Here is a 26,536-nt window from a genome sequence, read left to right as displayed (position 1 = left end):
GCTCAACCCCTTGCAATCAGAGTTGACAAAAATTACTTCTATCCTGGATAGTATGGGCCAAATTCAACCCTAGTGTGAGAAGCTGCAGGTCCAATAACTCTACTGAAATTACACCAGAATTAAATTTAGCCCCGTGACTTGGCATGGTGGAAACAGTTCTTTCTTAATACAATCTCCATTTTGTTAGATTCACCTGTGCTTAGAATTTGTGACAGGAAACACTGATGAAACTTGGCATTATTAAGCCATCTCCAGTGGATGTTCTGCTGCCAGTTGCAAAAACTGACAGGAGGTGCAGATGGCAGTTTTCCTGAAAACCATTATATTGTCCCACTTCCTATCGATAAAATGAGTGAAAGCTGACCTGGTGACTTACCAGCAGTGCATTACACTGGCTCCATAGGAGATTCCTGTTGTGAAATAGACTCATTCTCCACCCTCAGCCTGCAGGGACGCAGCACTGAATAAAGGTTTCCAGGAACTGCACCAATACAAACAGTATTTGTTTTCCACATAATGGGTATAGAAATTGGTAGATAACCGGTTTTATTTGGTTTAGGTCTGGAAGGAAAATTCAGCTGCTGGCTGAAGAAGTAGAATACCAATGATGAAATGACTCTAAAACTTACCATGTCTGTTGTATATAAAATTGTTGTCCTGTTAGTTGTCAGAAAAAGTCTGAGCGTTTTGTTTAGGGCTTTGGTTTTTTGGACACTGAGTGATCTTTAATTTTGCCAGGTATCTAGAATATAGATACTGTTAGCTGCCATTATGAGGTCAGTTGTGAATGTATTTATTTCATGTTATAATTCCAGCTGTGACTGAATACTATTTTAATGTATTTAAATTTAATATTTTGGGAATGGGGTAACATTTTAATGCACATGCAAAAATAGCTGTTATTAGACTGTAAACTGTTTTGGGCAAGGGACTGTTGTTTTACTGTGAGCTTGATCCAAAACCCATTTAAGTCAGTGGGAGGATTCTTACTGATGTCAGAGAGCTTTGGATCAGGCTCTGTATGCCTACGTCTACCTGGACGGAATCCAGCCTGTTCTTCTTGTAATATTTCATCCACTGCTACCTTGTTCTATTCAGCATGACGGTAGGTAGCTAACAGTGAACAGATATTTACTCTTTCATAGATCATCAAAAAAGCTACGACTTGGCAAAATCCAGTCTGTCATAGATCCTACAGATTGTCCCTTCCTGGACACTCAGGGGAGGGGAATCCAAGCCTCTGCCATTCCAAATCCCCAGGGTATTTCAAGCTCCTACACCCTGAACGGAGTCCAGCCACTGCCCCAATGTCAAGGTCCCTAGGCACAATCTCAGAGCACAGTCCTTCTATCTGGCATCATTCTTGAGAGTTGGAACCGGCTGTCCAGCCACCTAGCCTCTCTGGGCATAGCACTGACCCTTCAGACACACTGCCCTCCCAGAACTCCATCCCAAAAATGTGAAACTTCTAGTTTACAATTTAATTCTCAGGGGCATGCAGTAGTTGTGAAGCAGTGTACACACACACACACACAGACACACACACACACACACACACACTTCGTACAATCTAACATATTTATGCTCTTTTATATTTAATCATGCAAAGCACAGAAGAGTACAGATCAGACAAAACAATAAAAACATCTTATACGCAATGTCCCTCATTAGCTTACCCTTCCGTTGGGAGTCCATGGGAGGGGTGAGGGGGGCTCATCTGTATTCCTGCAGCCAGGCAAGCAGGGTCCTCCACTCCCTTGCCTACCCAGCCCCCTGCAAGCAGCCTCCCTCATCTTAATCAGTTGAAAAATGGCCCTTGCTCCCAGTGCTGTGCTTTTATACACTGCTGCTGGGGTTACCTGCTTCTTTTGTTGTGCATTTTAGTAATTTTCCACTGCTCTCAACCCCCCTCTTCTTTCAGGCAAGAGGAGGATTTGTCTTTCCCCAGCTAGAACAAACCCATTGTCCGAAGGTGTTTAACTTTGAATAGCCCATCATTGAGTGCTGATCACTCACCATTGTCTCTGGACCTGGCAGAGAGATGACACAACTCTGCTAACTCCTGGGGGATCCACATACATATAGGCTTTCCATTAGGGCTGTTGATTAATCGCAGTTAACTCAGGCGATTAACTTAAAAAACTTAATCACAATTAATCGTAGTTTTAATCACACTGTTAAACAATAGAATACCAATTAAAATTTATTAAATACTTCGGATGTTTTTCTACATTTTCATGTATATTATATTCTGTGTTGTAATTGAAAGCAAAATGTGTATTTTTTTTATTACAAATATTTGCACTGTAAAAATGATAAAATAAATAGTATTTTTCAGTTCATCTTATACAAGTACTGTATTGCAATCTTTGTCATAAAAGTGCAACTTACAAATGTAGGGTTTTTTGTTACATAACTGCACTAAAAAACAAAACAATGTAAAACTTCAGAGCCTACAATTCCACTCAGTTCTTCTTTTTCAGTCAATCGCTAAGACAAACAAGTTTGTTTACATTTACAGGACACAAAACTGCCTTCTTCTTATTTACGTCACCAGAAAGTGAGAACAGGCATTTGCATGGCACTTTTGTAGCCGGCATTTACGTGCCAGATATGCTAAACATTCGTATGCCCCTTCATGCTTTGGCCACCATTCCAGAAGACATGCCTCCATGCTGATGACGCTTATTAAAAAAAAAGTGTTAATTAAATTTGTGACTGAACGACTTTGGGGAGAATTGTATGTCCCCTGCTCTGTTTTACTTGCATTCTGCCATATATTTCATGTTACAGCAGTCTCGGATGATGACCCAGCACATTTTGTTCATTTTAAGAACACTTTCACTGCAGATTTCACAAAACGCGAAGAAGGTACCAATGTGAGATTTCTAAAGATCACTACAGCACTCGACCCAAGGTTTAAGAATCTAAAGTGCCTTCCAAAATCTGAGAGAGTGATAAGGCATGCAGCATGCTTTCAGAAGTCTTAAAAGAGTAGCATTCCGATGCGGAAACTACAGAACCCGAAACACCAAAAAAGAAAAATCAACCTTCTGCTGTTGGCAGCTGACTCAAAGATAATGAAAATGAACATGCGTTGGTCCGCACTGCTTTGGATTGTTATTGAGCAGAACCCGTCATCAGTATGGACGCATGTCCCCTAGAATGGTGTTTGAAGCATGAGGGGACATATGAATCTTTAGCACATGTGGCACGTAAATATCTTGCGACACTGGCTACAACAATGCCCTGAGAATGCCTGTTCTCACTTTCAGGTAGCACTGTAAACAAGAAGCAGGCAGCATTATTTCCTGCAAATGTATGCAAACTTGTTTGTCTGAGCAATTGGCTGAACAAGAGGTAGGACTGAGTGGACTTGTAGGCTCTAAAATTTTACAGTGTTTTATTTTTAATACAGTTTTTTTGTACATAATTCTACATTTGTAAGTTCAACTTTCATGATAAAGAGATTGCACTACAGTACTTGTATTAGGTGAATTGAAAAATACTATTTCTTTTGGTTTTTTTATAGTGCAAATACTTGTAATAAAAATAAATATAAAGTGAGTACTGTATACTTTGTATTCCATGTTGTAATTGAACTCAATATATTTGAAAATGTAGAACACATCCAAAAATATTTAAATAAATGGTATTCTATTATTAACAGTGCGATTAATTTTTTTAAATTGCTTGACAGCCATACTTTCCATATTACAATGTCATAAAATCATTTATGAGTAAGAAGTGGTACAGACAGAACCCCAGTTAATCACACCATTTTAATCAACTTTATAGATTTTAAGAAAGTGTTAATTAGTGTCCACAGAGAGACTGTGTGAAATAGAAGCTATGGGACACCAGACAAGCTGATCAGCATAATAAGGAGTAGATGAACAGTAAGATCAGATACAGGCCTGAGTGAGTGGTTTGATATTGTGACTGGAGTTAGACAAGAGTGTTCGTTATCAAGAGTCCTCTTGGCATTAACAATAGACTAGATAATCAAGTGATCCTTGTAGACAGTGTCAAATGGGTTAGCGGAGATGAGTTACACAACCTTGACTTTGCCGACAGTATTGATTTATTAAGTATGACATGGAACGACATAGTAGGGCCCTTACATCAGAGGTAGAACAGAATGAAGCAAAAATTGGATTGAAAGTAAAAGCTGAGGAAAAACCAAGTTTATGAAGGTAGGAAACTGGACCACAGATGGAAAAGTGTACGTGGCTGGAAGAGAAATTGAACAGAGAAGAGGAATTCTGCTATCTGGGGAGCGTGATGACATTTGAAGGTGTCTGCAATAAAGATATTAATATGAGATTAGGAAAAGCAAACACTACTTTGGAAGGATGGACAACATCTAGTCAAACAAAGGTCTCTACACCAAGCTAAAAATAAGACTATACCATGAGATTGTACTGAGCAAGCTGCTGTACAGAACAGAGACTAGTCGAATTTTCCTGTAAGTATTTCTGTGCTTTCTTGAATGCCACCCCATATGCATGGGGAAAGCTTTCCATAAAAATCCAGAAAGCCACAACATTATTCTTCCTTCTCTCTGAAAAACTCAGCTGTGCTGGGATGGCTACAAAACATTTGATAATGGCTAGGCAGTTGCCACCTATATTAATTGTCTCACTGTTATCTTGTTCTCTCTCCATCTATCTGTTGTATGTTTCGTTTCTCTCTCGTATATTTAAACTGCAAGGTTTTGGGGCAGGGACCTTTCCGTTGTTTGTTTACAGTGCCTAGCACAAAGGGGCCATAAACCCTGATTGATGCTTCTACATACTACCCCAATACAAATATATAATAATGAAATGATCAGCAGTGAAATAAATACCAGTACTTACAATTACATTGTAGTCTTTAGATTGACTAGTAATTAATTTATCACACAGCCAGGTTTTTTGCAATGGATGACAAATTGTTTTTACACAGCGCACGGATGTAAAATATATATCCGTGCTGAACCACAGTTAGCAACAGGGACATGGGGACTACTAGAACATAAATTTAAGCATATGCAGGATTGGGGCCTATATTTAGCTTTTGCAAAATATGTACCATTCTCTTTTCCATTCCTTAAAGGTCATTATTACAGATCAGAAAGAGAAATTCAAAGGAATTATCTTAGGGTACGTCTACACTACGGGATTATTCTGATTTTACATAAACCGGTTTAGCAAAACAGATTGTATAAAATCGAGTGTGCGCGGCCACACTAAACACATTAAATCGGTGGTGTGCGTCCACGGTCCGAGGCTAGCGTCGACTTCTGGAGCGTTGCACTGTGGGTAGCTATTCCGTAGCTATCCCATAGTTCCCGCAGCCTCCCCCGCCCCTTGGAATTTCCGGGTTGAGATCCCAGTGCCTGATGGGGCAAAAATCATTGTCGCGGGTGGTTCTGGGTAAATGTCGTCAGTCATTCCTTACTCTGGGAAAGCAACGGGTGGCGATGCAGTCCGAAATCAAAATAAAAAAAGAGCTCCAGCAATGGCGTCTGTGTGGAGATTTTTTAAAAATGATTTTGAATTTCGTCTTCTGTAACGGAGCGCTGATAGAACAGATTTGCCTGCCCTTACTGCGATCACATCCGCATGGTCCATGCTGGAGCTGTTTTTTTATTTTGATTTCGGACTGCATCGCCACCCGTTCTGATCGGAGCTCCACGCTGGGCAAACAGGAAATATTCAAAAGTTCGCGGGGCTTTTCCTGTCTACCTGGCCACTGCATCCGAGTTCAGATTCCTGTCCAGAGCGGTCAGTGGTGCACTGTGGGATACCGCCCGGAGGCCAATACCGTCGATTTGCGGCCACACTAACCCTAATCCGATATGGTAATACCAATACTAGCGCTACTCCTCTCGTTAGGGAGGAGTACAGAAACCGGTTTAAAGAGCCCTTTATATCGATATAAAGGGCCTCTTAGTGTGGACGGGTGTGGCGTTAAATCGGTTTTACACTCCTTAAACCGGTTTAAACGCGTAGTGTAGACCAGGCCTTATTCAAACTGTTTGATTGCCATTTTCCTTGGCTAATTTGGGGACCAATCTAGCTTCCATTGATTTCAGTGGGAGACTTTTCTTTTGACTCTAATGTAAATTGAATTGGGCCAAGAATGTTATGATGACAAAGGAAATAGCATTTTTGTCCCTTTTTTCCTGGTTCTTTGATTTATAAAGAGAATCCTAAAGTTCAACTGACAGTTAAAGCCCTAGTGTACGCTGGGCCTAATTTCTGTTAGGTGCAATAAGAAAATACACACGGTGATGAGCATAGTATATATACCTAATCAGCTTAAAAAAAAAAGACAATCAATATTTGAAATAGTTTATATTTGTTATTGCTGAAAGTACTAAGCAAATCTGTCTTGTGATGAAATTTCATTCTGGCTTACTTTCTGCTGTAATACAGAGTAAATGAAAAAGCAGGTTAATAATTGGTTTGGTGATTAATTGGTTTTGTTTCTGAATGTAGTATATTGCAATGTCTTTCAACTACTTTCCAGTTATATTTCACAGTACAGTTTACTGTAGTTTTTGCTATTGTAGCTGTGAATAAAATATTATGTAAAAAAGGAACATTTTTTTTTGCAGTAAGTATACTGGTTTTTCAGGGGATGTATTTTTTCTGTTTTGTTAAAAGAATAAACAAACAGACTAAATTATCTGCTGGCAGAACTCCATATTTAAAATAAACAATAAAAAATAAGGATATAATGAATTTTATCTTTTAAAATTGTACAAAAATGAAAAGAAACAATAGTTGAAAAATCAAGGTTAATACCATGAAAATGAATGAGGATTAATGTGCACACAAGAGAGTCTACTGTAGCATTTTCCTTTGAACAGTCCATAATAAAAGCAGCAACATGCACACATTTTAAAAATATGGTTTCTCTTTTTAGAGGTGCACCATATACGTTGCATGTTGTCTTCTGATGAAGAAACTATTCAGCTCCACAGAGTTGTGTTTGTGTTACCTAAATTATTATGCAGGCTGCTTGAAAAATGAGAGCAAGCTACAATGTGAACTTGTCAAAAACTCACCCGGTAAGCACGACCCTGTTGTTTGAGGCTGTAGCAAATGGGTTTCTTGATCGCAGGCAGAAACATTTTGCTGGTATTGGAACCTTTTTCAGAATAAGTTCAGCAGAACCTCCGATGTCTCATTTCTCTATTAAGAATAAACAATAGCAGAGCTTAGAAAAAGAACGCTGACTCCACTGCACCACTCTTGTTAGTGTTACTGAACTCTGTATATACATGTGACTTCCCCCCACACTACACACACGTATAATCCTTTAAGCTTTAACTGCATGCTCTGATTGGCTGAGAGGTCTATTACAAAAACAACCCCTCCACCGTGATATCTCTAAGTGATTAAGTCAGGAGGGTTAAGGAGCATTAATCATGGGGTCTGATCGCTGCTCTGAGGCCTATTCTGTGTAACAGTGTGCACAATCATGTACACTTTTGTGGGTTTTTTTTAAAGTACATATTAAAAGAGCATTATGCTGGTTTGAGAACTGTTAGACCTATAATACAATTACATAACATAAAGCAAATACTAAATGGATCCAGAGCATAACTAAGGTTAGGGCTGAAAATAAGAGCCATTCTAATTTAGGGCGGTCTTTAAAACGTGTACAGTGGTTTATACTGCTGTAATATGTCATGTTCTAGGAACATTTTCAGTCATTCAGCAAGACTATGGCATGATTTTAATAACAAGATATCACTAAAGAAGACTATATCAATTGCTCATTCAATGTTATAAACATTTTTTTATTTTAAACTAATGAGATTTTAAGTATCTAAATGAGTTGCATTTGAATAAAGAGTGTATTGTACATTGATTTCAGTTATTTAGCTTGGATTCAGATGACCCTGAAATAATTTGCCTTTACTTCAGACCATAATGAGCAATTTAATTTATGTAGGTTCTCCTTCCTCCCCCAAGCAATAATCAGCAATGTGTAACACAACTTTTTATTAACAGAAGAAGGGAGTGTTTCTCCTCCCATTGAAGTCAATGGGAAATTTGTCATTAATGCCAGTGGGAGTAAGATTGAGCCCAAAATGTATTTTTTCAGTTCTTGAAACCATTAGTTGCTTATTTTTATTCTTAAATTATCTTGTAAGATAAATCTTCAAAATACAAAAGACATTTAAATCAACCTAGAGTGAACAACTGAAAAGCAGAACTGTATATTGTTTAGCAGTATTTACAGGTAAACCACAATTGCCTAATTAAATAATGTTGTGGCTTATTGAGGAGATTAGACATTAGAAAAGGTAAAAGAATGACTCCATCATTTCTCATTTATAATCTATAGAATAGTATAGTGGCTCTGGGAGCTCTGCTGCTGTTATGTCAGTCAGCATTTCCATTATATGCTCTATTGTTAGTTGGCTGTTAAGTTCTTAGATAAGATGCACATTTTTTCCCCCAGAGTTGTATTTATATGGAGTAAGAAAGGTTCAGCACCTCTGGATGATGATTTTTCTATTGTTAAAATGGCTGGTACAATTTTATATTTATATATTAATTACACTTTTGGCAGTTAGCCCATTATGTGGATAGAATTTCATTTATTTTGTATTTTGAAACAGAAATATTTGATCTGTTGTGATTTACAGTTGAGAAAACACCCATGATGGTTGTAGGGATTATAAAATGTAATGTGAAATCTGCTTTACTGGTGAAATTCTAAATTCATAAACCTCAGTAAATGGGCTTTGTGGCGACAACAAATGTAAGGGTTGAGGGATGCAATGGTTCTCCCCCTTCCATCCGTTAGCCAGACCACAAGGCTCCCTGGCATGTTTTATTCTACAGCTGGAATAGTGGCCACAGCTTGTGTTGTAGGAGTCTCTCCACCCTGTGCCTCAGTTAAGGCAGGATCCTGTGTCCCATGCCCCAGTAGTTCTCACTTTAGCCTGTTCGGAGCTCCTCTGAGGCTGCTTTGCACACTAAGGGCATGGCTACACTTGAAGATGTAGAGCACTGTGAGTTAAACCAGCCTTCGTAGAGCACAGTAGGGAAAGCGCTGCAGTCTGTCCACACTGACAGCTTCAAGCGCACTGGCGTGGCCACATTTACAGCACTTGCAGCAGCATTGGGAGCGGTGCATTATGGGCAGCTATCCCAGCATGCAAGTGACTGCAACGTGCTTTTCAAATGGGAGTGGGGGTGGAGTGTGACAGGGAGTGTGTTGTGTGTATGTGGGGGGAGAGAGAGAGTGGGTTTTTGGGGTGCTGAGTGTGTCAGCATGCTGTCTTGCAAGTTCAGACCCCCCTCCCCCTCCCGCCTCTCTCACTCACTCAAAGCAAACAGTAAATGTTTGCTTTTTTTCAGAGCTGATAAGCAGCGGGCTTCACCGAAACAGAGCTTTGAAAGGGCATTTCCGCATTCCTGCAGCCAATTTCACAACAATGACAAGAGTGGCGACTTGACTTAAGGGGATTATGGACGTTTCCGGAGGCTGATCACAGTGCAGTAACGCAACACCTCATTCACACTGGCACTGCGGCACTCCAGCGGGGGCGTAGCAAACGCTATTCCACTCGCCAAGGTGGAGTACCAGCAGCACTGTAGCTGTGGAGTCAGAGCGTTCTACGTGCCTTGCCAGCATGGACGGGGAATGAGCTAGGGCGCACGGGGCTGCTTTATGGCACTGTAACTCGCAAGTGTAGCCAAGGCCTAAGGGTACATCTACACTTCAACAAAAAACCCTGGCAGAGCGTTTCAGACCCCAGGTAAAGTGACTCAGGCTTGTGCTCCGGGGCTAAAAATTGCAGTGTAGGTTCTGAAACCCAGCAACAGGGGAGAGTCTCAGAGCCAGAGCTCCAACCTGAGCAGGAACGTCCACACTGCTGTTTTTAGCCTCGTAGCACACCCAAGTCAGTTGACCCATGGTCTGAGACTTGCTGTTAACAGGGGCTTCTTTTGCCTTGTAGACGTACCCCTCAGAGCCCAGGTCTGCAGACTTGGGTTCATACTACAGAGCTTAAAATAGCAGCATAGACATCCCCACCACCACTTGCTGAGTTTCAGAACCCAATCTCCAGCCCATGGGGGAAGGTCTTCACTGCTATTTTTAGCCCCATAGCATGAACCCAAGTCTGTAGACCCGAGCTCTGACTCACCGTCACAGGGGTTTTTTTGCAGGGTAAATGTACCCTAACATACCCCTGATCCCCACCCACATCTCCACCAAGCAGAAGCATTACAGGGCTTGAGTGGTTCTTAGAGCTTTGTGGACCCTCATCAGCATAAATTTCACCCTTAATTTCTAGGAATACTATCAGTCAAACGTACAATTTTGTTGATGTTCGCTTGAGTAATATTAAAGTATGAGATACAACAATGCCGTTGGTATAGTCCCCTTTGACGATTCCAGTAAGCTGTTGCATGTTTCTAGTTAGAAGTAATGTGGATAGCATAAAAGTCTTATTTGATTAGAGCAGAACCTTGACTACTAAGTGCATTGTAATGGCTCAAGTGAAGCTGAAGTCATTGAATGGTTCAAATGAAGTCACTTCTGGAGTATCAGCAGACCTGATCTAGTCAGTGGAAAAGTCAGGTGTGTATTCTGTATACAAATGTTAAATAATAAAAACAATCTTGTATGGACTTTGGTTTTGTTCATGCAAGTATGATAAATAAACTTCAGACATTAGGTTTTTAAGAAAAGTTTAATAATCTATATAATACAATAGCCTATATCTGCTGAGTTAGGTTAAAAATGACTAAATTAGTTGAATTCATCAGCAGACTAAAGAAAAACTAGGGCTTAGTTGTTTAATATTTTTGTGGTGGCTGCAATATAACTTTATATTTACTCAAGTGCATGTGTTGAAATACATTACATTTTCATTGACCTGTGTAACATTAGTAAATTAGTGGATATCCAATAGTGTCATTGCTACATGTGTATAACGTGTACAAACATCAATGGGAGTTATTGACACGTATGGAAAGCTGAATGGAGGTACTTCTCAATAGTGTTCATGCTCTTAGTTGATATTTATCTAATTTTTCCAATATAATATCTTTCAGTATCATTGTTTAAGCACAAGAAAAATAATAAATATAATAATATTTGGATCTATTGAGGTCTGGTTAATTAATTTGTATTAGGTGTGTGAGTATTCAATATATTAATTAGTGTCCAGTCATAAAAATATCCATATAATGAATTTGGTAATTAATGTAAGAAAAATTGAAATTGAGATTGCAAACTGGCTCTGATGAATGAGACGAATTTGCAAGTTTTAGACTGTGAGATCTTAAGAGCAGAAACTGTTTTCCTATATGTTTATAACCTAGTATATTTGAGGGGTTTTGTTCATTTTTCCAGCTACCAAACAATTAAAATTGTTATAAAATTGTTATAAAACTCAAAAAAAAAATCCCAACCAAAAAAACCCCATCCGTTGCAACTTTGACTATCCAAATATTTGAAGCCATTAGGATCTACACCTCTACTATAGAAAGCCAGCCAGTTTCCCTATTGATAGTGTGAGAACCCTCAGTCCTGTTGAGCCAGCTAGCTTAGGAAGCTGGCTTGCAAACTTCTGAACCTTCCTGACACACTTGAGGGACATGACCATGTGTTTATATAAGAGGAGTGAGGAGGATGGATAGGTAAGGTTCTATTAGAAAAGTCTGTGCTATACACAAATATTTTGCTCTTTGCCACCAATGGACCAAATCCTGCTATTCTCACTCATGCAAAATTCACACTCATTGGTAGTTTTCATGAGTAAGGGGAGTAGGATTTGGCCCAGCATAAAACCTTGAGTAAGTAACAGCCCCCCCTCCCCATCCATTGTTCCACACCCCCCCCAGCTTCAAATAAATAAATAAAGAGGGCAGGGGAGGTAATCAAACATAAAATCCCATTCTATTTAGAGTTGTTAAATCAGTTTCCTTGGTAATTGAAATCTTTTCGTGCCTATCTCTGATATGAAGAGGTGTTGTTGCATGATTCTGCAATAAGAAGACCCAGTCCAGTTCTGTTTGAAATCAGTGGAAATACTCGCATTGATTATTTCCCTGAGAGTTGCATCAGGCCCAAAATGAAGTGCTATACTCTTAACTTTTGAAGCAGGAAGCTTCTTCTAAAAGTTTTTAACTGGAAAAACAATTTAGGATGCTCACACTAGGACACTCTAACATGGAAAAACCTAATTGGAGTTACATTAAAATAGATATGATCATTTTTGTTTGTGCGTGCATCAACATTTTATGACTGACATCAGATTTCACATTTGATAGTTATCACATATTAAAATAACAGTGCTAATCTAGATCCGTCTCCACCTTTTAGTTTTCTTATCTGGAGAGCTTTCAAATGCCACTAAAAGCAAACCCATATCTCTTTAGTGTTTTTCCAAGTACACAGCAAAAGTGATATTGGCCTTTTCATGTTTGTAACCGCAAAAACAATCTTTCCTCTTGATGTGCATAAACAACTGGTGAAAATTGCATACATATATTTATATATATTTTTTAACAAAGTACCACCCTTCAGTCTATGCAAGATAAGGATTTCATAGTTATGGAATGCAAATAATCCATAGTATGCAGAACTTCACCTTGACACGGCTTTATATTACTCATAATACAACACATTCCTGACTCATATTATTACTAAAGAGACAACACCTTGTATTGCTAACTACAGCAATGGAAATAAGCCTTGTTTTGAATTTGGCAATTTCGTTCTAATTACTAAACATGAGTATGTCTGCTCAAGATAAATGTGAAAGCCAGGGCTGACAGGGTTTACAGTTCTATAAACTATTCCAGTATTAATTTAAAATTCAGGAACAGATCTGTCGTCTCTCTCAGTGCATGCAAACAATTTGAATTCACTTTAATACGTATGGCAGGTTCATATAAAGATAAAATACCTCTATGCGGAGGATTAAATAATAGTATTATTTAATATATAACCAACAATATGTTTCTGCATAATTCTTAAAAGCGTGAGATTTTCCTTACCCTTTGTTGTATCCCTAAAAGAATTTGAAACCCTCAATCTCCAGTTATGCTGGAGTGGCAGCTGATAAGATCCTATTGCATTCCATACAAGTGGATGTGGTGCTAATGGCCAGAGACATGAATATCTCTGTCTCTTGTACTTAGAAAACCTATACATAGGCTTATTTGCATTTGATCTCTAATCTGAGTGGTTAAAAGGGATCTACTAAAGTTCACTGTTCGGTCACTGCACTGGTGTAGATGTATTTGGAGACTACAATGGTGCTTCAGTTTGCTTCTTTGTTTTTGCATACTTTCAGTAATTATATTAGCTGTTGTTTAAAAATGTCATTAAAAATTAAATCAGTTTATTTAGCTATTCTGGGCTAAATCAAACACGTATAATATAATACACTAGTCCTTTTTATTAAAGCAATTGCTAACAGGGTTCTTTTCTGCAGACCTTCAGTAGGTTGGGACAAGGGAAATGCCCCTTCCCCTCAACCAATCTCCTTTTCCTTCTCTCTTTATCGTCCCTCCTTGTGTACTTCCTGAAGATTGTAAGAAGAAAGTCCTGCTCCTGCAGACATTAGGAGATCTGGGCATGGAGAGGTGACTGTCAGGAGACAGAGTCTCTGAGGGAAAACCCCTAGTGCTAATTGGTCGCTCTCATGAACTTAGGGGCCCATCGTCCCCTCTGAGACTTTTTAGGGCCTAATTAAACTTGTTTTGGTTCCGCAGGGGCCTAAAGAGCCTGATTTGCCTTATTTGGGGCTGAAGAACCTCCTAAAACTCTGGTGCACCCCTCCAGCCTTAGTGTTTTTCTTAAGGAATGTTGGTAGCCCATATGAACATCTTAAGACTCTAGAGTGGGAAGCCACAAGCCTCCTAAGTCTCCAGGTCATAGAATCAGAAATGTAGGGCAGAACGGGACCACAAGAGGTCAGCAAGACCAGCCCCTATGCTGAGGACTAAGTATACCAACACTATCTCTGACAAGTGTCATCTAAACTGCTTTTGAAAGCCTCCAGTGTGGGGGATTCCTCAACCTCCCTTGGAAGCCTATTCCAGTGCTTAACTACCCTTCAGGTTAGAAAAATTTCCCCAATATCTGATCTAAATCTCCCTTGCTGCTGATTGTGCCTTTTACTCCTTGTTCGACCTTCTGTGAACATGGAGAACAATTGATCACAGTCCCCTTTATAACAGCTCTTAAAATATTTGAAGACTGTTACCAGGTTCCCCCTCAGTCATCTTTTCTCAAGACTAAACATGCCCAGATTTTTTTAACCTTTCCCCAAAGGTCATGTTTTCTAAACCTTTGATCATTTTTGTTGCTCTCCTCTGGATTTTCTCCAACTTATCCACATCTTTCCTAAAGAGTGGCGTCCATAATTAGAGACAGTACTCCAGCTGAGGCATCACCAGTGCCAGGTAGAACAGGACAATTACCTCCCATGTCTTATATACAACACTCCAGTTAATACACCCCATAATATTAGCCTTTTTTGCAACTGCATCCCACTGTTGGCTTATAGTCAATTTATGATGTATTGTAACCCCCAGATCCTTTTCTAGCCAAGAATTTCCCATTTCATTAGTTATGCATTTGATTTTTCCTTCCTAAGTGAAGTACTTTGCACTTGCCTTTATAGAATTTCATCTTGTTGATTTCAGACCAGTTCTCCAATTTGTCAAGATCATTTTGAATTATAATAATTTTGTTGCTCTCCTCCAAGGTGCTTGCAACCCCTCTCGGCTTGGTGTCATCTGCAAGTGTTGTAAGAGTACTCTCTATTCCATTATCCAAGTTATTAATGAAAATATTGAATAGTACCAGACCCTGCACACACCACACTAGATGCATCCCCCCCGTTTGACAGTGAGCCATTGATAACTACTCTTTGAGTACAGTCTTTCAACCAGTTTTGCATCCACTTTATAGTAATTTCATCTAGACCATGTTTCTCTAGCTTTCTTATGAGAAAGTTATGTGTGTCAAAACCCTACTGAAATCAAGATATATCACATCAACTTCTTTCCACTAGGCCAATATCCATGTCAAAGAAGGAAATTGGGTTGGTTTGGCATGATTTGTTCTTGACTAATCCATGTTGGCTATTTCTTATAACACTGTTGTTCTCTGGGTGCTTACAGCATTTACCTCTGCTAAGGTAACCTTTTTTTTATATCTGCCTGATGGGAGAACATTACCTGCACCAGTGGAGGGAGCCTTCAATCACTAGAATTCCCTTCACAGGATCCTGGGGCAGGAGGGGGAATGAGAAAGGAGAAGTGCTTGAAGCTGGGGGAGAAGCGAGGGGCTCATCATTGCTGTCATCTCCCTTTATGAAGCCTGGAGTGCTGCAGTACCCACAGAGATGGGTGGGGGGACTCCTTTTTATGGACCATAGGAAGTCTGTGGCATGAGGACAGTGGGTTGAAAATTATGGTTAGCTAGCAGGATTTCATGACCAACAGACCAAAGTGTCTTTCCTCCCCCTACTTCCTAAAAATATGTAGGATTGAGCCTCCCCTGTTGTAGTCTCCTAATTTTTGCAGAAAATGTCCACACACAAATCTTTAAGAAGATGTTAAAGTTTCAATGGTGGGAGTACATATTCCTTTTCAAGGATGTTAAAGAAACCTAAGAAATATAGAGTTAAAGCTGCAATTCTCAAACAAGTCATCCAAAAAGTTATGCTGTTGCTACTTAGAATGCTGCTGAACAGGAAATTCTGTCTGTTAATGTCTCTCTCTCTCTCTCTGACAGGTGTCTCTGTGGTGTAATTTCAACTGTGGTTACACTTGTTAGCACCAAAATTTGAGAGGAAGGGAGAATGGAACAAAACTGCAAATTGACCTGTGTGAATTAAAATTGGACTGTTTGCAGTAACAGGAAATTCAATGATTGTGACAGTAAAGTCGTTTAGCCAGGGAAAGGAAATAAACAGCCCATATACGAAGTTGGAATGGGGGAATCTAACCAAGAATCCATGGCCATCACATTAAAGCAACCTTATTTTAATCCTTTCTCCTTACTGTCTTAATATTAATTAATGGGGTGGGGGGTTGGTAATCAAGCACTATAGTTGCTGAGGGTAGTTAGGAGATCTGGAGAGCTGTCCAGAAGGGGTGCTTGTCTTAAGAAGTGGTCCACAACATGAAAAAGTTTGAGAACCACCGATATGATACTAGTATACTCAACATTTATGTGTTAGGTTTGGAAGACAGTGGCATGTGGTTTGATGGTTTCATCATCATCATGTTCCTATTACGCCTCTGGCGTTTAGGGCAGCGACGAAGCTCCTCCACTACTGTCTGTTTCTGGCAGTATTTGATGGTTTAATACTGTTATATTACAGTGCTCTGGCATAAAAGTGGCTCATCTTTCTATTTGCAAGTTAGACTAATGTGAATCAGTCCATGTGAACTTTACATATGGATTTACATCTTTGAAGAAGAAATGTGGCTGTGAAAAATCTTATGTGTATGTATGATCGGGGGGCGGGTTAACTTATCAACTAAATATAGTAGGAAAATGTTAGAAACTAGTTGGACCTATTCTAGAGTTTGAATTTTTGCTTCTAGATTGTAAAATGCATTTTTCCTTTAAGGTAAAGGGAAATGGCTTTTTCAGACATGGCTTGTTCATATGTTATACAAATCATCTTACCTCAAGTTCAGTCTATGAAATTTTGGCATTTTCTGCAGTGTAGTCTGAAATCCTAGAACAAAAAATACCTACATCTTAGGTTCACAAAAGATTATTTGAACAGAAATAGGAAGGCCTGAAATGGTATACAACTGACTTGTTTTAATTAATGAATTGTTTGTTTCTATACTCAGCAACTGCAAAGATGGGAAGGGGTCACTTTAAGGTGACCTGAAAAGTTGTGCATAAGCAGCCACCTAGGGCTACACTTCAAAAGGAAATAACGGAGGAATAACAGAGAGGAAACTGCTTAGCATTCCAGTCAGTTAACTTTTGCACTTCTTGCGTAAAGTACAGGCAGAGGGAAACCAACTAGGATTAGTCAGCTTCCATTCATATTAGCCTCTGAACAACCAGCTGCCTGCAAGTCAGACTAAAAGGATGGTGCAATAATAGTAATTTTTCCTTAGCATCCACTTGACTGTAAATAGCTTGATACTAAGGCTTTGTGTACACTGCCAACTGAACGACAAAACCTTTGTTGTTCACAGATGCTTAAAAAAAGCTTCTCTCTCCCCCCCACTCCCCTGAAAGACAAAAGTTTTGACGTGGCAAGTGGCAGTGTAAATAGCTCGTTGTCCGCAGGAGCGCTCTCCTATGGACAACGCGAACCCCACTTGTAGGGGGTAGAAGTATTTTGTCGGCAAAAGTGCCAACAAACAGCGTTTACACTGCCCGACTTTTAGCGACACGGCCGTGTCGTTAAAAGCTGTGTAGTGTAGACAAAGCCACACTAATCCTAATAATTTTCCCTTTGTGGCTAAGGGTAAATCTTTACACATGGTCTGCAAATGGAAAGTGATTAGAATTCTGGGGACAAATGCTGCTCTCAATTACACCGGTATAAATCTGTGATTGAAGTCATTGGGGTTATTCCAGATTTACACCAGTGTTACCGAATGTACAATAGATGTTGGCCCATATCAGTTTTCATTTTGCATCCATTCTCTATGTAAAACAAGACTGCAGTTAATGATAGAGAGAGAAAGGTATAGGAAAATAAAAGGGGAAAACAGAGGCTTCATCTATGCTATGCTCAGTTGGTTCTTGTGCACCAATTGATGCACAAACAATTAGTCATCCATTGTAACACCCTACATTGTTTACATTTGCCATTATATCCATACTAGGAAAAAGAACGAGGAGTCTTGTGGCACCTTAGAGAATAACAAATTTATTTGGGCATAAGCTTTCGTGGGCTAAAACCCACTTCATCCGCATGCATCCAGTTTTAGCCCACGAAAGCTTATGCCCAAATAAATTTGTTAGTCTCTAAGGTGCCACAAGACTCCTCATTCTTTTTACTGATACAAACTAATACGGCTACCACTCTGAAACCTGTCGTCCATACTAGGGCTTCCTTAAACCACTTAAGGTCTGTGCTCGTCATCCATCAGATTTGCCAGCCGAGACTGTGTGCTTTTCAGCTATACCTTCTACAATATGCCTCCATCAGCTCTTTAGCCAGGCTGAGACTGTGCACACAGCACCCCAAAACCTCCTCCCCAACCATATCCTCCACGTGTAAAATCATCCCCCTAATTCTAGTCGTGGCTCTCCAACTTCTCATTCAGCTACCACACTACTGGTCCTGGACTCCAAATTAAACCTTCAGTTACCTCTGTGCAATGCTATTGTTTTCAGAGGATGTCAGCAGTCACACCTGTGCAAACTCATTTAAGGTTAATTGGGTTACACAGGTGTCACTGAAGGCATGATGAGAAGACAGTGGAGTTATATGGGTGTTGTTTAGCCAGCAGAGTCTGTGACTGGTGATGATGCATGAGATGAAAAGGACCAAGAGGGAATTTGTGGGGCTGCCAATTAGAAAACATCTTTTTATACTTGTAGATGGAATGAAATTGTAGATGAAATGATCTATGTTCCCTGTTGCTGCGAAGGTACATATCAGTCATTTGGGAAGGTTCTTAGGAGGAACACCATTGGTGCTTCCTATTGAACAAAGCCCCATAAGATCAAAGAGAATTTTACCAGAAGGTATTTCTGCCAAGTGTGTGTATTTTGCTGAGGCAAGCAGAGTTCATCGTTAACCTTATCTTTCTTTTAACTTTTCATGAAGATTTTATTCTTTCCTTTTTCCACTTCCTTGGCTGCTGCTCTTCAACAATTAATTGTGGAGCCATGGGTTTTTAATATCAGAGGCAAGTGGACAGGAGATGAGAAGGCACACCGACAAAGAAACAAGACATGCAAACTGATAAAAGTTTGTAGACAGATGACAAGGTGTACTCACAACTTATCATATATGGTGTCATGATTTGGAGCTTCTTGTAATAATTTATGAATACCGTATCCTGACTGGGTTATTGTGATGTCTACAGTATGCATATACTGAGTTAATTCAGTAGCAAGAGTGTTAGGAAATGCATGCAGGAAGGGGGGTGTTTCTTGGTATGCTTCTTATGGCAAACACCTGAGAAGACAATGCCTGAGGCTTTCATTTTGATTCTCTGGCTCCGACCCCTACAGAGCTTGCCAAACTTGTTTTGGGTAGTAGGTCCAAGCTTGTGAGCCCCTGGAACAAAGAACTTTGGTTGGATTTAAAGAGACATGTACTCCTTCAAAAGGAGCAAACAGGTTACTGTGGCTGAGACTTAGATCCCAGCCAGGCTGTAGGGTAAGATAGACATGCATGGAGGCCTCTTGTTGTTCTAAAATTCTTTTGTCTTTTATGCTATGCTTGTTTCCAACTGTTAAGATCAAACAATACTTTTAAAAGGCTGTTTTTGGTCATTTGGACCAGAGTGAAGTTACAAACCAGCTTTTGACAGCTGTAGCCTCTTCTGCAAGTGCAGAGAAAACATTTTTGTTGTTTCATTTTATTCAACTAGCTCAGTTCAATAGTTCATTCAAAGTTAAGAAACTGATTGGGTCCTTGTAATCCATTGGAAAGAAACACAGGTAACCAACTGGGCCTGCTTGGTAAGAATGGTCAATACGCAGGGTACTGTAGCCTAGGACCCGGTGTAAGTGTTGGATAATTTCAGGATTCTACTCCAGAACATATAAGTACCTGAGGCCTAACACCTGTGTGGTGTACACCAGTGAGACCAGAAGAGGGGTCAGAGATCCAGCCAGCCCTTTAGCCATGACACATGTATTTCATTATGCACTGCAATTTAACAGTAGCTGATGTCCTTAGCACATGTGAAGTTCATTAAGGTAGATCCTTATGTTCACTCTTCTTTGCTACAGTGCCAATATATATTTATGCTTGTTTCTGTAATTTTCACTCCATGGATATGAAGAAGTAGGTTTTTTACCCATGAAAGCTTATGCCCAAATAAATCTGTTAGTCTTTAAAGTGCCACCGGACTCCTAGTTGTTTTTGTGGATACAGACTAACACGGCTACCCCTCTGATATTTGCTACGGTAGTTGTCTCAAGTAGCTATCGGGTGGATAACAGTCAATGGGGTTTTAAAAAAATAAAAAAGGATTGTTAAAATTTAAATATAGGTTTTGTTTTTTTTAAAAATTAGACTTAAATTTGAAATTATGACAACCAATGTTAAGGCCTAAACTTAATATAATTATTAAAATCATTTTAACTAAATAAGGAAAGAGCAGTACATGTTGGCATCTAAGTTTTACAGAAAGTCAAACCACTGAACTGATAGAAGCTGCTGGCTAAGCGCCTGAAACCAGAGTCTGTTGAAGTGCCAAACCAACTTTTGACAGCAGTAAGCCTCTCCTGCAGGTGCAGAGAGAATATTTTCTTCATTTCAGTTTATTCAACTAGTTCAATTCAGTGACTAGTTCATTCAAAGTTAAGAAACCAATTACGAGTTAAATAAGCAGTAAAAGCTTGTTTGCCTCTGCCCAATATATGAATAAAAATTGGGTGCGAGAGAGGCATGTAGTCACCAGAAACAATCAGTTCCCTAACTTCAGATAATACTGCCCGTGTTTAATAAATCTGTTAGTTTTAAATGCAAACTTTTTGAGCAACTTTTTGATAAACTTTTTTCTTATGTATATCGCGTTCTTACGGTACTTTTGTTTAATAAAAAAAAATTAAATGATATATTTGTATGTTTGAATTGAATTTGAATTTTCATCCAAATAGAACTTGACAAAAATCACAATTTAAAAGAAACCATTGTCTAGTAAATAAGAAATGTATCATTCACCATAACAAAAAATGTAAAAAATTAAGAAGCTGAATAAATGTAAGGTAAGCTATATAACTGCTTAAACAAATATGTATACTTATAGTGTATCCTTCTGGTTAGCAAAAAGAAGCACCGGTTTTGTTCTACATTTAGTTTCAAATCAACATGTTTTAATGGTTACAAACCACTGAGAATCAACCTTTCTTTAGGAAAATAACTGAAAAGTATACATGCAAAACAAGATTAAAAATCATGATTTAAATCAAGGTTAAAACTGGATTTAAATCATTTTGAATAGTAGTTATAGCCGTCAACGGAAGATCTCAGTTAAGAGGTGTGTTGTCTTGGGTTATACATTATCCACAGCTATTTTCTATGATTATTTGTTTAATTTATTTTACCACAATATTAGTAAAACAACATGTCTGTTTTATAATAAATAGTAACAAAAATTAGAGAGAGCCTGAGTCAACTCTGGGCATTTCGTTTGACTCTCATCACTTTTCTCTTATTAAAACCTTAAATGTTCTGGATAGAATTAATTTGATTTAAAATGTAGCCATCATCGGTATCCCTATTCAGTTTTGACCATGAAATGTAGAGATTTGATTCTGTCAGTTCATGAAGCAAAAGGAGAATTGTTTTACTACTTTTTATCTGTCAGTGTAAACATTCCAGTTCAGACTACACCAGAAAATAAGGTCTGAGAATGGATGGTGCAATTATTCTTTATAGCCTAAGTACAATTAGTTTTGAAGCTGTGGTAACCTACTTGACTGTATAGGACCCAATCAACCCCCTCTGTGGAAAAACCCATAGGATATGGAAATGGAGGAGGGAAAACTCTACCAGGGCATCTTTGTGGGGGTTTTCTGGGCTTGTTTCGCTGGAAGTAGAGGAAAGTTGTGCCCCTTCTGAGCCCCACAGAATGATTGCAGTTTAACCTCCAAAGTCTACAGATTCCCCAAGATCTGCAGAAGCCAAGGCAATCTGCACAGAGGCCCTGTAGCCCTGGGGCAGTTTGCCTTACCCCTTTCCCTTTGTCCCTGGGCAGCTGGGCTACAGTAATGTTTGCCGCAGGGAGTATAGTGACTGTCTTTTGGTGCAGCCGCTTTGCTGCTGACCTTCCCTACCCGTCAAGATTTGGGAGATTTGTGTGGAGGGATAATCTTGTGGGGAATAATCTGGTGCATAAAAAATTGTCATGGGATCTTGTAATCCTGCCTGAGGGTCTACATCCTAGTACCAGTCTACTCTGTCCCTTACGGCACAAATGATTTTTAGAATCTGGTGTATTTGTAGGGAGCAAAACATGAGTTCGATCTCCATTTAATATGACCAAATCTCTAGTTAACAGAAGAAAGAAAGTAGCATTTAGCTTATTGTTTATCCTGAGATTGCTATCTGAGATGTAAGTATCAGAATAAAGAGTGAAAACACTGTAGCATTTTGTAATGCCTGATACATTTAGTAAATCCTAAGAGCCCTAAATTGCTCTTAAACATCTTTCCTTCTGGGCCTCCTTGATATTTTTCCCACTATTCATATTTACTAAAATGCTGATACCAAAGTTGAATTGGGCTGGCCTTTGTGCAGAAAGACCCTTGTGAAAATCAGATGTGTGGAGCCTCAGGCAGATTTCCAGACGCTACCCATTTGCACGGTGGGGTTAAAGGGTCTGGCAGCTGAGTGGGTTGCAGGTGCATGACTTGGGGGGTTGTTTTGAAAGCCGAATTCTTCTAGGCCAGCTATGTAGGGAGTAAACTGGTAGTCATCTTCTCTGTAAACTCTGGGAATCGGTTTCTCAAATATGTGCTCGTTGTTGGCCTTTGGTTAGTATAGCCCCCCTAAGTATGGGTCCCCAGGGAGCTGGCACTGGCAATGGGTTGGCCCCCAGGGGAGAATTTAAACTAGACATTTGTGTCAGCATCGCTCAGCTTTTAGTCCGTCTTTTTCACCTTTCATCATAAAATAGATTCTCAGATTTTAGTGTGGTTCAGTAACACACAACATTCATAGAAATATTGTCACATGTTAAAAGCATAAAGTGAAAAAGGAAGCGCATCATTTATTAGAACACCATGTATACTAATGCAAAACATAGTGTGGGCTGGAAATTTAATAAGAGCTGAATTCAGAATGTTTCCATTCCCAAATATGCCTTGGGGCCTCTTGCTATAAGCCTGTGGCTAAGGAGGCCCTATTGTAAATTGACATAAACATCTGTAAACATTCCAGCTCCTGTTTCACAATCATTGGTTAGAAATAAATAAAAATATATAGTGTTACCTTTTGTGATATTGTGTATTCTTTCTCTGTAATAGGAATCAGAGGTAAAAAGAGACAGTGTAGTTTAGTGGTTAGCATACTCTACTGAGAGTCAGGTTTTCTGGGGGATTTTCCTAGCTCTGCCATTAAATTGCTCTGTCATCTTGGACATATTTTATTCCTTACTTTCCCTATCTGTAAAATGGAGATACTTCACAAAGGTGTTTGTAAAACTAAAATAGCGTTCACAAATCACTTTAAGGCTTTCAGATGAAAGGCACCATAGAAATGCAAAATATTATTTATGTATTACATTGTTTAACAAGTGATTTTATTATGTGCACACAATTCATTAGGAGCTGGACTGAGAACACCATCTCATCTCATATTAACCAGTGAGCAGCCATCAGATAGTAACTTTCTGTAATTATGGGCCTAAACTGGATTCAGACTGATGAATGTTTATCTCATTACCTGTTCCCCTGAGTGATGAAGACACCCATCCTGAGACTATTTTGATTTGCGTGTATTGTAAATCAGACATCTTTTGATTGAAGGAATAAAGTTTCTTTAGTAAGTAGACTTAATATTTTAAAAATTCTTTAGCAAAAGTGCTAAATATGGATGATAACTGAAATGCTGAGCTTCATACTGTTCTTCATTTCTTTAAACTGGTAGAGACAAATAATGAATTTTGCAGCCTAGATACTTACAAATTGATTTTCAGAAGCTTTATTGAAGCCAAGTAGCCCTTTTGTGAGATGTTTCACATAAGCAATTTTCATGGACCAAAACCCAGGTTATTCAGTTTGTAAGTGCTGCAACTACATTTTCAACGTGTGCATAAAATGTGTGGCTGCCAAAAAGAATATAGTACATATTAAATGTACTATATTTAATATAGTACAAATGCTCGGTAGTGTATGATTCTTGTGAGAGCTTTTTAAATTTTCCATGTTGGGACATAACAAAAATTTAAATTGTATGTTATCAACATTTTCTTTCTAAAACTTCTTCTTTGCAATGACCCTAAACTAAGTTTGTTTTTTTTTTAAATAATAATCTGTTGTATTTTGGAAGGTATGTTACAGTATACTTGAATAAAATATGACCCAGCATACATTAGGGTAACACCAGGGCCGGTGCAACCATTTAGGCAAACTAGGCGGCCGCCTGGGGCGCCTAGTGGTTGGGGGCGCCTAAAAGTCTCCTCAGGTGAGGAGGTGGAGTGGAGGTGAGCTGGGTGGGGGCGCGCGGGGAGGGCTGCCCACAGTAATGGGGGAGGGGGCGCACAGGGGAACAGCTCCCCACCCCAGCTCACCTCCACTCGGCCTCCTCCGCTGAGCACACAGCCCAGCTCTAAGTCTCCTCCAATCAGCGCCACAAGCCTGGGCGGGGAGGAGAATTAGAGCAGCGCCGGCGTGCTCAGTGGAGGAGGCGGAGCCGAGGTGAGCTGGGGCGGGCTACCCAGGCAAGCTTAGCTTCCGCGGGGGGAGGTCTCCCCAGGCAGGGTTAGCTGCCGTGGCGGGGCGGGAGAGGGGGGAAGTCTCCCTAGGTAGAGTTAGCTGCCGTGGGGGGACAGGGGGAGTCTCCCTGGGCGGCGTTAGTTGCCCTGGGGGGACGGGAGGGAGAGGGGTTAACTGTCATAGTGGGGGGGGTAGCTGCTGCAGGGGGGTTTCCCCTGGTGGGGGGGGCTGAGTTAGCTGTGGTGGGGGGGGCGGGGTTAGCTGGGTGGGGGGTGCAAGGTGGAAGTTTCGCCTAGGGTGCGAAACTTCCTTGCACCGGCCCTGGGTAACACAAAAGGCCCAAAGCTGAGTTGTGTTAAGCACCGTCATTTCCCACAGATACCAATGAGAGTTGAAGATTCTGCGCATTTCACAAGTTTAGACACTGAATTACAGAATAAATTCTTGCTCTTATGCTGGTAAAAAGGATAAAGTGAAACAACTGCACAGCCAAAGAAGGAGTTAATTTTCAGCCTGTCAGTGGCAAATATCCATTGTTAAACAGAGAACAATACCTGGATATTCCCAGCTCAAACTAAAGGAAAACAATATTCCATCTTGTTTCTGGGGCTGAGTGATGTAAAACTGGTCAGTTTATAGCTTGAGAATCACCCACAGAGTAAGGGAATACCCACACAATTATATTCAATAAAAATGAACAATCCACCTAAACAGTTCCTTTCCAGTCATTGTTCTACTGCTCATAGATTTTTTTTCATTTTTGGAGGAAGGGTCCCAGTTTGATCTTCTTTCCCCACCAAGATCCCTGACTTCTGTTGTTTCTTCTTGATCTGGGGAAGCATCTACTTCATAGCATTAAAAAGCAAAAAGAATATGTAGCTATTGGCTTTGCACTGGGCACTCAGGACCAGATTCCATGATCTGGCCAAGCTGTGCTGAGTGTGGAAGTAAAGGTGGCTTTAGGACACCATTACCCTCTCTCTAATCCCAAGGCTAGCAAAGGGTGAGTCTTTGGAGTGAGGGTGAGTCTTTGGAGCGAGGCTGAGTGAGGCTGAGCATTTGGGCTGTTTTGATGAATTCCTGACTGCCCATAGGACCCTGGGGCAGTTGGAGCAACTGGAGTTCAGCCAGATGCAGCAGCTGTCTGGCTGAACCCATATGCTGTGAACTTGAAGACAAGTGGCATAGGAGCTGCAACCTATGACACCTGGGCAGAAGAGAAGAGAGTCTTCAGGAAGGCTCTTAAGCTGGCTTTCTGGCTACTTAGTGCTGCCAGAGCAGGGGCAGGAATCTGGTCCCCAGTTTATCCTGGAAGAATTTGGAAGCGTCTTCCCCTTTATGAATAAATCTCTATCGGATGGGAATGTTTTTGTTTGTTTTATGTTTTGTTTTTTGCCTATCTGGCATGGCTGGAGGCTAGATTTAAAAAAAAAATCCATGATTTAGAATTGATTAATTAGGTAATAATTGTATCATGCTTTATACATGTAGAGGGTTATTGTGGCTATCAGTGGCTATTATGTATTTATCTTTCTGTGTGTTGGGTACAAGAATTTGGGTGATATCTCTGAATAGCGAGGAAGTTGTCTTATGTCGGAGAGTGACATTTTGATTATTCTGCCTGTGAGAAATTATTAATATTCACAAAGGGGGATCGTATATGCCCTCTCAATTTAGAGAATCTTTTAAAGATTCATTTAATACTTTCAGAGCCAACTCATGAAAGAGAGAAAGTCTGTGCTCTCTTATTTGACAAAACTCCTAGGGCACTCCAGATGATGGAATGTCAAGGCCATCCAGTTAATGGGAAGTTTAATCCATCTGTTTTTTCAATAGTACTTAATGGGTCTGGAAAGCCTTCCTGGTTCTTTGGGGTTATTTTTGTCCCATTTTTCTCACAATGTGAATCGTAACACTAGATCAAGTTTAGAATTCACCACTTCCAACCACT

The 26,536-nt window shown here is 39.8% G+C and overlaps 2 protein-coding genes across 12 annotated transcripts in view; one reads left to right on the top strand and one right to left on the bottom strand.

Annotated features, from left to right (window-relative positions):
* C10H7orf50 (chromosome 10 C7orf50 homolog) overlaps positions 1 to 26,536 on the top strand; it is a 210,276-nt gene that overhangs the window by 92,780 nt on the left and 90,960 nt on the right. The window contains exon 1 of one of the 6 annotated variants that reach the window (XM_039490130.1): positions 7,004 to 7,060. The exons of the other annotated variants lie outside the window; for them this stretch is intronic. Coding sequence (XP_039346064.1) covers positions 7,019 to 7,060 — 42 coding nt within the window. The 5' untranslated portion in view covers positions 7,004 to 7,018. Of the gene's footprint in view, positions 1 to 7,003; positions 7,061 to 26,536 lie in introns of those variants that run through there. 6 annotated transcript variants of the gene reach the window in all.
* The window catches only part of GPR146 (G protein-coupled receptor 146), a 99,585-nt gene that overhangs the window by 14,879 nt on the left and 58,170 nt on the right, over positions 1 to 26,536 (bottom strand). For 4 of the 6 annotated variants that reach the window (XM_039490114.1, XM_039490116.1, XM_039490120.1 and 1 more), the window contains exon 2: positions 7,058 to 7,184. The gene's annotated coding sequence lies outside the window, so the exon portion shown is untranslated. Of the gene's footprint in view, positions 1 to 376; positions 415 to 7,057; positions 7,185 to 16,677; positions 16,730 to 26,536 lie in introns of those variants that run through there. The other 2 variants (XM_039490115.1, XM_039490117.1) reach the window with 2 other exon arrangements.

This window comes from Mauremys reevesii, linkage group 10, assembly GCF_016161935.1.
Source record: "Mauremys reevesii isolate NIE-2019 linkage group 10, ASM1616193v1, whole genome shotgun sequence".
Lineage (NCBI taxonomy): Eukaryota > Metazoa > Chordata > Testudines > Geoemydidae > Mauremys > Mauremys reevesii.
Note: the sequence above shows the minus strand (reverse complement) of the source record. Positions and strands in the feature narration are given on the sequence as shown.